This window comes from Polypterus senegalus, chromosome 9 (assembly GCF_016835505.1).
Source record: "Polypterus senegalus isolate Bchr_013 chromosome 9, ASM1683550v1, whole genome shotgun sequence".
Taxonomy (NCBI): domain Eukaryota; kingdom Metazoa; phylum Chordata; class Cladistia; order Polypteriformes; family Polypteridae; genus Polypterus; species Polypterus senegalus.
The window spans coordinates 113,827,944-113,840,376 of NC_053162.1; the positions used below are offsets into that span (position 1 = coordinate 113,827,944).

The window sequence follows — 12,433 nt, forward strand, 5'->3', positions numbered from 1 at the left end:
TTGGGGGTTTTTGGTGAACTAAACTTGTAAATAGAAATTGTAACTAAACATGTGGTGGTGCTTAACAACATGTCTGCCTGTCTGTTTCTGGGGCTCGTTCCACACTGGCGTAGTCGGCAGGATGTGCCGCCAGGTTCAAGGCAGGGACCTGGATTCAAAAATGATTTTGTGGAAGGCCTGGCACAGCAGTGGAGCCCAACCACGAGCCACAGGAGCGCTGTGCACACAGCCCTGGTGAGAATGGCCATTTTCCTCTGGTGTGGGATGAAGACTTCAGGCGTAGCTGGAGGGCAGCGAGCTCCTGCGAGCACACTGCTGCAGAAGGTGCCCAGGATGGCATGTTGCCTAGCAAGGCTACGCTAGGGATGTTTCCACAGACAGACAGGACCTAGGAGGTAAGTTCCCTGCTTGCCGGCAACCGGCCCTGGGGGCCACATGTGTTTTGTGTTTAGCAGGCAGGGGCTGCCCGGATCCTTATTGGTGGCAGACGCATGACAATCCGTGGCGCTTCGTTGATGCGGTGGTAGCTGGGAGAGCTGCTGAGAGGGAGATGCTGCAACCCAAAGAGCCAGCACGCTGCCACACCGGGAAGAAAGGAGCCAAAATGGCCACGGACCAGAAGTCCCTCCCCGTGACAGGCACGGGATTGGACGGTGTCTTGGATGCCTACTGGAATTGGAGAGGAAGGCGGTCGCATCAGTGGAGCTGCTGCGAACTGCGACAGGATGGCGTGACGCTGGATTCTTCAGCCAGAGAGGTACGGCGTGGATGGTAAATGAAGCCGGCCCCGTAAAGCATAAAGGAGAGCCCACCGAAAAGGCCAGTGATTCGAGTGATTGGAACCGAGTAGGGGGTTCTCCGACAGTGGACACGGCGATGAGTGCTGTGCGTGAGGTGAGGGGAGAAAGGGGGCTGATGAGTGCCCTGGGTCCTAACACCCTACGCTCCGAGTCTGCGGTGGTCTCATGTTGCTCTGTAGGGACGCAAACCGGACAGGGTCTGTGCCTTTCCCATAGGCAGACCCAAACCGTTATAGCGTCCAAGAGAAAAGGGAGGAATCGAGGGGAGAAAGCAGGTTCCTCCGATAGGAAGGGACATGATGCTGGATGCCCACGTCCACAGATGGGCCGCCCTCTGCGGAGGCAGAGGGAAACCCCATGGCCGGCTAAGGTGACAGGGGCGCACGCGGTCCCGTCCGATGTCCCAACACGGGGGTCAGGGAGGTCTTGAAAAGGGGGGCCGAGGTGGCAAGCACTGGGGTGCCGGTCAAAAGGGGGAGCGTTGCCTATGTACGACACAAGGAGACGCTGAGTGGCGGCGTCAGGGCCTGCCCCTTCTCATTTATATTTTGCAGGACCGGGCCTTGGAGCGGAGTATGTCGGCTTTCCGCCATGGAAGACATGCCCGAGCGAGATTGAGCACGAGGGGGCAACCACCCTGGTTGCTGTGGGGGCCACGGGTACAGAGCTTGGAAGCTCAACCCTGTAGGGGTTGCCAGGGGGTTCCCCAATGCCTGGAGAGCCCTGGACCTCAGCACTTCCACCACACCAGTAAGTGCTGGGGGAAAGAGGAGCAGGGACACCCGGAGTGCTTCCAGGGATGCGGCCGACACTTCCACCGACACGCCCCAGTTTGGTGGAAGATTGCTGGAGCACATCTAGGGGACAATAAAAGGGGCCATATCACTTCATTCAGGGCTGGAGTCGGGTGAGGAGAAGGACAGAGCTACTTGGAGAGAGAGAGTGGAGGCGGCCTGAAGAAAAGAGGCAGTGTGAGGCCTGGACTTTGGGGAGACTTGGGGGTTTGTGGTGCATTAAACTTGTAAATAGAAATTGTAAATAAAAGTGTGGTGGTGCTTAACAACATGTCTGCCTGTCTGTGTCCGGGGCTTGTTCCACAAAGAATAGATCTTAAACAATAAAACACACAAAACAGGCATTAAAAGAATATAAAATATATAATACAAAACTGAATGCAAAATGAAATTTCACTGCATCACACCTCCTGACCATGTCTCTACCTACCTCTACCTTGGTAGCTTGAAACTCTGTCTTACTAGCTGAACAGCACCTTCCCTTTTTAACTAAACATGCACAGTGTGAACTTAAGAGACTTTTAACAGACATTGTGCATATGACTGACACCTTAATTATTCATCCATTCATTATCCAACCCGCTATATCCTAACTACAGAGTCACAGGGGTCTGCTGAAGCCAATCCCAGCTAACACAGGGCGCAAGGCAGACTACAAACCCCGGGCAGGGTGCCAGCCAACCGCACAGCACACCTTAATTAGATTTCAGAAATTGATGAAATACTACAAAATGACATAAGCAGTATGTACATTGTGATACTGAATACATTACAGAAATGAGCTCCAAATACTATGTGCTGATACGTAGCTTCAAAAATACTGTTTTGATTCTTAGTGAGGTGAAGCATTGTGAAATGCATTTAAATTTGTATCATATTTTTAAAAAGTAGTTTATAAATAAGCCATTGGATATGTGTATTTGTTACTTAACTGTCATTTTTTGTAAAAAAAATACTGTTTCATGAAAATCCTACCCATACCAAAGTGACGCCTCAGGTAATCATCTTACTGCCTCACTCCATATGCCAGCTATGGGTAAATACAACAAAGTTACACACTAAATTAATGGTCTGATTCATCACTGCACAGACCAATTAGTAGGTGCCTGTTATATTTTAAAATCTTAACAAGCATTTTACATAGTACAGAACGCCATAAATATTCCTTATGTGTCTTGAAATATGCTGTACAATGCCATGCTTTAGAGATGTGGTTTTTGATCAAGAAGCACAAGCAGATGTTCCTTTGTGGTACTAAGCGCACAGTAGTAGATGGCAGAGTCATTTAACCTTGTTGCCTTTATTGTTAGAGAAGTTGTTTTATGTTGTTCATTGAGAGAAGCTAAGAAGTGTTCATCATCAGTTGATGCTTCAGTTTGTCCAGCCACCTTTGAAGTTTGAAGAATATACTGGATATTTTCTTTAGCAGTCTTGCGGTACCACTGGAGGTAGATATTTGTGTAGCCTGAAGCATAAGTGTAATTGCAGTACAGAGTAGTAACATCTCCTTCCCTGTTAGATGCTGAAAACGGCCATTGAATTACAGAATCTTCATCTTTTCCATTGATTCCTATAATTATAAATATATAAAGCTTAAATAAATGTATGCATGTATTAATTTTAATAAGAATCTGTAGTTTGATTACTAGTAGTTTTTATATTATGTAAATGTTTTACACAAATATAAATGCTAAAGCAGCAAATTAATTAAAAATATTTGAAAATGATCTTAATTAAAATACCTTCAAGTGCAAAAATAAGAAATAGGAAAACTTGTTGATGATGGTACATGCTTTTCAATATGTGTCTGGTTTAATGTGAATGGTTACATGCCAGACTGTTTCTTCTTATATATTTACACATCTCTCCAGCACCACGATTACCCACCCACTCTGCTTTTTGGAGGTCCTGTGGTATGCTGCCACTTAGTGGTGGAACTTAAACATGTTATTGAAATATAAATTAGATTCCTTCCACTTATATTAATTTTACTTTATAGCTATACATTAATAATTAAAATTCAAGTATATTGTGACATTAAAAAGTTAAAGGTTTATTTGAAATGCACAGTGTTATGACATAATGCATTCATATTTACTAGCCTTTATGGTACATGTGAACATGCAAACATAAACCACAGAACACATCTGCAACTGAGGGCCCCTGGGTGAGGAAGATCACAGGGACTGATGCAGGATTCCATATTACAGGAATCGGCACCAGTTGCGGAATTCAGTAATATTATAAAGATGATTTAAAGTTGATTTAAATTGATACAAATTAGAACTGGCTCATCATAAAAACGGACTTAAATAAATAAACCAACAAGGTAGCGTCATAGTTACAAATTACTTGTGCTCAGTCAAAATGCAGTCCCAGTTATTCTCTTTTTACCATATTCTGAAAGAAAGCAACAGAGCATGCACCATAGAAAAAAATGTGTTTAATCTGTTTCATTCTATTTCATTATGGTTTAGTCATATTGCAGATTTTTCATATTTTCTTCTTTAATTTCCTCTTGATTTTTATTATTTTGCTGAAAGACAACACACTGCAAAAAATGTGTAATGCTGAATGTTGATTGTATTTGCAAACTTTCTAATGATAATACAGGTAGTCAATAGGATAGATTTTTTTTTTATTTTAAGGCTGTGGTTTGATACAAAAAAATAATGTAATCCCTTGATTTAATGTCAACTGTACAAGGACAATGAAATTCCAATTTCTTTTACAGAGTTTTGAAGAAATCTCTCTGTGGACAGCAGTTTCCGAGTGATTAAGATGTCAAGGTAGCTGTGATGTCCTGGTCTGATGGTCAAACAGAATATTTTTTTTTCAAAGGTGTTAAAGTCACTGCTGGAAAAGTGGATGAAGTGTATGGAGGTATCAGGGGACTATACTGAAAAATAAAACAAAACTATTTTGAAAACTCTTTTTAATAAATGCAAATCCAAATAAATGCAATTTATAGGTACCATTTCTTTCAGAAAGCAGAAAAAAACATGCTAAAGAGAATTAAGTGAAAAAATACAGTCTGTTATACAGTAATATAGTAATAGTCATGACTATAATTAAAAAACGTTATTAGTTAATGATTTAAGTATTATTTGTTAAACTGACTGAATGCTGGTAATAAGAGTACAGTATAGGCCAGCTTAAGGTATTTTTACCTCCTGCTCCTTGAAAACAGGTTCCATATGGCTTTTCTTCTAAGAAAATGTTCTGGTCCAAGAAATAGATTTTGGATATCTTCACAGGAAAGGCTTGCTAGAATGGTTTTAATTATGTCTTGAAGCTAAAAAAGAAAATATGCTGAAAACTAATCAAACTGAATTGCTTTAAAAAATATTAATTGATTTAAGAATTTCAAGGATTTGCATCTCTACACAAAGTGTATTTCAATATAGATGTTGCATAGCAGACCAACAACATTATAACTGTCAATTACCCTTTTAATCCAAGATTTAAAGTTAGTTCAGACTTTGTTCACCAGTTCGTTTGGTGCAGGTTTTGTGATTTCGTTTACATCGTTTATATTTATGTGAATACTTAACTTGAGTACAGACCAACACAAATGCACCAAGCCCCTGTGGAAAGGATGGTCTAGGTGCAGTACCGAGCGTTTTGCATGATACATAAATGTGATCTGACATGGGACCAATCTAACTACAAGACATACAGTGTATCTTGGGTTAAATTGTACATACCACAGCAGAGCTGATGTTTAAAACTGAACATTTTAAACAATTAGAAAGTTAAAATAAAACACAATAAGGTACAAATGTGACACAATTTGCAAATAACATTTAACAGTCAATCAGGTACATGGCCCTCACATGTGCAAAGGAAAAAAAATGTTTATATTCACTTTTAGTTGAGTTGATTAAAATACACAGGTGTTGAGAAATGAACATCAGTGCCCTGTGTGACTGGCAATCAATCAAGGCAGTTGGGGCGACTTCTCAATGCAACTGCTTTTCTACAAAATGTGGATACAGAAGCACAGTGATTTTGACATTTGTAGTAAATGTCAAACATTCCATAATGAACATAGAAGTTATGAAAGTAGGCATGTGATATTTAGGTTACAAATATATGGTGGCTACGTGAGAGCATGTACATAACATCAAGTTCAACTGACGCATCTTCAATCATAGAGCTGTTAGATTAGCTTCAAGAATTACACAATATACAGCATATACAATATACAAACATTAGCACTTTTATTCACATTTTACTGAAACAAGTGAGAGGAAAAAAAACATAACCCTCTTTCCTCTTCCCACCAGGAAATACATCCAGACTGTTTTACTTTCCTTTTTCAAGGGAGCACATGTGATAATTCATATCCACTGTAGCAACAATTAAGTCTTACACAAATAATTACGGAAAATCTGGCGAGGAACAAAGACAACTATTGTTGACCTTCTATGGTATTTTTTTTTCTGGAAAAAATGTTTCGGCTGAAAAAATTAAGTCACGGCACACTGCTGGGATAATTACAGATGTTTGGTTCACTTGAAAGTGTGCAATGTGAAATGCAACTGAAGATTAAACTAACTGGAAACAGAAACAAAGTAGCAAAATATCATAACAAAGCTAATGGACTAGGGAATGTAAAAACAACTTTAGGTTAACATTAACTTCACTGGCTAAATTTAGCAAGGTTAGCTATTAAGCTAGCTGCATTTGGTTCAACAAATGAAGTTCTAAATATAAAACATAACTATAAACTATTATAGTACCCATGCTATTTAATTTCCGCATACTGTTTTATTCACAAACAAAGGGCTGAAAGAATGAACCAGCTGCTATTCACACATTGAGCTGCAGGAAGTACATCAACCAATTTTCCAAACTCTTCGGTTAGTGCACATTCCTGTTCAGAGATCAAAGATGAAGAAGAAGGGCAATTCCACTCTGCACATCAGTAGTGATTTCAGAGATTCCACAACCCCCACAAATAAATCTCCAATTAACACAGTAAGTTAGGGAAATTGTTTTATATTTTCAAACTAATTTTGAAATTAAAGATGATGTTAATAGTATTTTACCTTAAAACTCCCCTTTTTCATCTTATACTGTTATATTCAAAAGCATATTACAAGTGAGTAACAATATACCCCCTTTCACTAATATAATCTTCTGCCAGTCAATCACACAACAACCATTTCTGCACTCTCCTCTGGAAGTGAGCATTGTGTCATGAGAGATATTTTTTCTCAGGTATAGAGAGTTTACAACTCTGTTTACTATCATCTCAAATGTTGCAATTCACCACATCTTCTCAGTCACAAATTCAAGTGGACACCGAATGGCAGATAAAACTACGGAGGACAATGCAGGGCCATGTCTATCTAGAACTTTTTGAATTCAACCAAGTGAAAGATATTTTGAGACTTTTCATGTGAATAGCATTCAGTCAGCATCTGAGGAATGTACAACAAGTTTGAAAAATCATGCCACTCTTGAACATTTTAAAGAAAGATTCAAACGATTCGAACGATGAAAATGGCGCAAGTGATGATGTCTCGGCTCTCAATGTAACCCCATTCGTTGTTGAAGGTGCAGCATTCATAACCCAAAGTGAACAGGATAAAACATTACCTGAATCTACACAAATCATTTCACATAAAAATATGTTACGCAGTAGTCCTTGTGTGAGTTATGCATTATTTATTCCATTTATTTCAACCCTTTCACCAGTAAGTTTTTTTTTCCCCATGTAACTTTTTTTTCTAGCTGAAAAAATGTGCTGTATATGAAGAACATGATGTGATTGTTATATGATAAAATATTCAATATAATACAGGAAGATCTGAATATGCTATATAATGGTGTGAGAATCAAAACAACTGCTGATGAGAGAACTATTCATAGTACATTAGTCTCATATTGTGGTGACATCTTGGCTCAGCATGGAGTAAATGGGTTTAAAGAAGGAGTTGGATTTTCATTCTGTAAGTTTGAGTGCAATCCTGAAAATATGCAGATTTGCTTTGATGAGGAGAGCTTATTTAATGGACATTAAATAGGCACATCAGACAATGTAATGAAATTGAGAGGGCTTCTACTGATCTTTTAAGAAATAGCTTCAAAACCACATTGGAATTAACAGGCAAAGCAAATTGGTAGAGTTTCCAACATCTGATCTAATCAAGCAAACTCCTTAAGATGTAATGCATGTAATACTAGAGGGCGTAGTACCTCTAGAAGTAAAAAGTGTGCTTAAACACCTTGTGCTGTCATTGCAGCTTGATGTAGACCCATTCAATAATGCTGTACTAGGATACCCATACTTAGTTGTTCTATCAAGTCATGTCCTATCACTGTTACAACATTGCCATCAAATGACAACAAATTGAAGCAATCTTCTGGTCAATTGCTTGTACGCCTCAAGATTATACCATTTGTATTGGACAGTTGTGAAAGAAATACATACATTCATGCTCTTACTGAATTAATAGGAATAGTTCAGATTGTATTTACAACAGTAATTTCTCTAGCAACTATATCATAACTCAAGTTGCTTATCAAAGAACACTTTATTTTCATAATGCAGATGCTTCCTGAGAACACCATAACGCCAATGTAGCATCTCTTGCACTTTCCTGCATAGATTAAAGCTTTAAGTCCAATGTGCATGAGATTGAATGCAACCACTGTTTTTTGAAACAATGGTTTTTTAAGTTAACTTTCAAGAATATATGCAAGTCCCTGGTAAAACACATCCAGATGTCCAAAATGTCAGCAGTGTCAAACACCCTACTTTTTCCCGAAAAGGTGGTAATGGGACAAGTAATTGCTTGGGCACAGAAAAGATGTACCATGTTCTGTATGTGAAATGACTCAAGCTGGATAGTAATAAGTATGTTTGTCAGAAGACAGTGATTAATGGTAGTGAAGTTGAACATACCCCTATGTTTGCAAATGTAAAAGACATATTAAATGCAAATTTTTGATTTTATCACTTTGAATGTTAGGTTTATGACACTGTATCTTTCAATCCTGATTTTCTTTCTTATGAAACTGAGGTACCAAAATCTGGCTCAAGCTACTGAACTGGTCAATGCTGATATGATTATTGACTACATATCATATCATGCCATTAGTTTTAAGAACCACACCTACATTCCCGTGTAATACTATCTTGGTGATCTGACTGATGTACACAGATGCACTACTGACTTGTAGTATACATGCCATCAAAGGTTCTCTTTTCATGAGAACCAAAAAGCAGTGTTGGGGGAAAGGGGGGGTTTGATAGAGAATATCTACTCTGATCTGTTCTTTGACCCAGTTTTTTCAACTGTACGAACACATAACCAGAATGCCAATACACTTTAAAGTGCTTATGTGTAAACTCATGTAATTAGCTTAAGTATAAAAAAACACATGTAGGTCTGTTTTTACTGATTTTTTTTCACATTTTTATAATGTATTTATTCACACATTTTGTGAAAATAGTTATAGCAATGCACTCTACCACATTTGAAACCTACATTTTGTTTTTAATGTAAGCAGTATTTGGTTAAACAACTGCAAACAAACTAATACCAATACAATGCTTTTCAGTCCCATAAATTTTGTCATCAAAGTATAGATTATTGGAAAACATTAAATTATTTTAAGTCTTAAAAATACATTGTATTCTTAAATTAAGTAAAGTCGTCTTGAATTTCTTAACTTACAGTACAGAGCATCAGAACCTTTTATCTCTCTAAAACAAATATCTTATTTCATTTTAAGACATTCTTAGAATTAGCTATTTCTTCATAGGTAAATTGTAGACAGATCTTGTAGAAACTAGATTATGTATCTTGCACATACAAATCTACTCAAGTCAGTTATACTCTAAATAAAAAAAAGGTCTGTTATTTCTTTTCAAGATTTTCTGGCTTGTTATGATTTCGTTTTTGGAGTGCATTTAAGACAGTACATTAAATTATGGGTTTCACTTAGAAAGAAAAACAGTAAAATGCCCTTGAAATTACCCAAATGCTGCTCTGAAAATGATCCATAACTTGGAAATTATCAAAGACAGTAAAAAGAAAAGTTCCGAGACATGTGTTTCTGGGAGTCTGCCTGTTTCATCTGCTTGTTTTAGAAATTATCACAGAGCAAACAACTCATCGGGAAAAGGACATGAATTACTACAGAGTAAGCAAGTTGTATGGAGTTAGATTACTGCTGAAAGTCTGTGATCAAGTACCACACATTTTATATGTGCAAGTTACATTTTTAGTGCATTTTGAGCATGAGTGATGCACTTGGCAAGTGTTTTGTGGTCATGTGATTTTTGGCAACATTCTTGTGTGGCATCACTGACGAAAATATTTGAGCATGAAAATAGTGAGGCAATGGTGGGACTTCATTCTTCTAGCCAATGGGAGTAGTCAATACTAAACAGCCAATCGCAAGACATTTCTATAATCATTATATTTAACATAACCCAAAAATATTTAAATATATACATTATGTTTTCATAAATATCATGTTGGATCTGTTAATATTTTATATTTTGTTTGACCAATTTATGACCATATATACCACTTTTTCTAGCAAAACTATAAAGTATACATGATTATACAAGTCATATATGAAAAGTGCAACTTCAGCTAACAAAATGATATATTCAACACTTTAAATTTTAAGCAATAAACATGCAGACTTCATGAAAATTGTAACACACTTAAAATGGCTCAGACCTTAGAGGGTTAATTAGAAAATCATACTCTGCAAATGATACTTTACCTCAGATGCAGGAAATGTCTGACTGGAAAATTTGAAAATTCCAAAGAAATCATTGTAGGAGAAGATATGGTCATTTGTCAATGCAGAAAAGGAAACAAAACAACATTATTCTACGATAAAATGGAACCTCTGGCTGCCCAGGGTCTTTCTGAATAATTTAATTTGATAATTTCAAAAAATGTTCTACCCTAAGCCAAATGGTCACCAGTCTCCCTCAGGTCATGCTAGAATATTACACAGCATGTGTGTTATAATCATACCAGTAACGGCGCACTGCACGATTATGTTCAGTCAATACACTTGACTTGAGCATTTCATACTTTTTCTCTGTATGTTTAGCATTTGTTTGCTCACGGGTTGGTTCGCTTGCTGCTTCCTGGGCAGCTCTTCTTTCGTCGGCATCTTTTGTGTTAAAACTGATTAAGTCAATGTCCATCCATCCATTATCCAACCCGCTATATCCTAACTACAGGGTCACGGAGGTCTGCTGGAGCCAATCCCAGTCAACACAGGGTGCAAGGCAAGAAATAAACCCTGGGCAGGGTGCCAGCCAACTGCAGAATTAAGTCAGTGTTTGTGTTGCAATTACTTAGTACATCTTTAATTTTTCACTTAAGCTGGCACTTAAGTCTTTCATCTTATAGCTTCTGTGGTGCTGTGGTTAGAACTGCCAACTTTTGGTCTCATCTGTTGTGAGAGATGGACGTCTTAAGTGGAGCTCCACTAGCAGCGGTGGTATTTTTCATATTATCTTCTTATTATCCTGAGATATCCTGCATTTATGCAACCTAAGGGTACTACTACAATATATGCAAGCATATATAAATATGGCCAACAAGAAATGGGGTTCAGAAAGAAACGAAAACTACAGCTACATTGAAGCTCAGACTGACAAGCCCAAGTTCAAGCTCAAGGTACGGCCTTTTAGAGACAGACCTGGATCAGATGGGTGAAAGCCCAGACTCCTCGGTACAACGGTCCGCTACATCGTCTCCGGCTGAGAGTGAAATGGAGAGCGAATGTACGAGTGCAAGTGACGCAGGTCACTTGGAGAAGATCATCTGAAACTGGAAAATGCCTTGCAGTCCGCGCTTTCAACTACTCCACGCAAGCCAGGAAAACCGGCTGTAATAGATTCCACTGCCTCACCTACGTTGCGCGAAAGCAGAAATGATCTGTCTGAACTGAAGGTGATGATCACTGAACTCAAGCAAGAGAGAAAGAAAGATATAAGGAAAAGCGAGAAGGCAAATTAGAAGCTGCGACAGGAGCTGCAGCAGGATAATAAAGACTTGGAGAAACGCACATGTATTTGCTTTGAGGCAGTCTTTAAAGATATGCTGGGTAAAATTGAAGAGCACATTCAGGAAACCACGTCTAAACTGAGCACACTTGCTGATCAACTGGAGAATGTCAAGGAGACATTCACGACTCGGATTGAAACAGCTGAAAATCTAGCTGCCAGTGCTGAAGAAAAAGCAACAACTGCCAACTCCGAATGCAAAAAACTCGGAGACAGACTTGGAAGCAGAAGGAATAATATTAGAAACAAAGTTCTACTTGAGAATCAAGAAAGTCCAAACCCAGTGAAATTCACAGCTGAATTATTTTCTAAAATAATTGGAGAGGACTTTAAAGTAGTGGCACGGTGGCGCAGTGGTAGCGCTGCTGCCTCGCAGTTAGGAGACCCGGGTTCGCTTCCCAGGTCCTCCCTGCGTGGAATTTGCATGTTCTCCCCGTGTCTGCGTGGGTTTCCTCTGGGCGCTCCGGTTTCCTCCCACAATCCAAAGACATGCAGGTTAGGTGGATTGGTGATTCTAAATTGGCCTTAGTGTGTGTTTGTGTGTGTCCTGCAGTGGGTTGGCACCCTGCCCAGGATTGGTTCCTGCCTTGTGCCCTGGGATTGGCTCCAGCAGACCCCCGTGACCCTGTATTTGGATTCAGCGGGTTAGAAAATGGATGGATGGATGGACTTTAAAGCAGATTCTGAGATAGCAGTGGCTTATTGCATAAGCGGATCAAATAATGTTAGACCTAGATCTTTTATTATTCGCTTCGAGAGATTATTATTTAAGATAGAGATGA

At 38.9% G+C, this 12,433-nt stretch overlaps 1 gene segment (V, D, J or C); it reads right to left on the reverse strand.

Moving 5' to 3' along the window:
* Positions 1–2,796: 2,796 nt before the first annotated feature.
* Positions 2,797–3,398, reverse strand: LOC120534891. The segment is given in 2 exon segments: positions 2,797–3,164; positions 3,337–3,398. Coding segments are annotated over 2 exon segments (417 nt in total).
* Between the last annotated feature and the right edge of the window lie 9,035 nt (positions 3,399–12,433).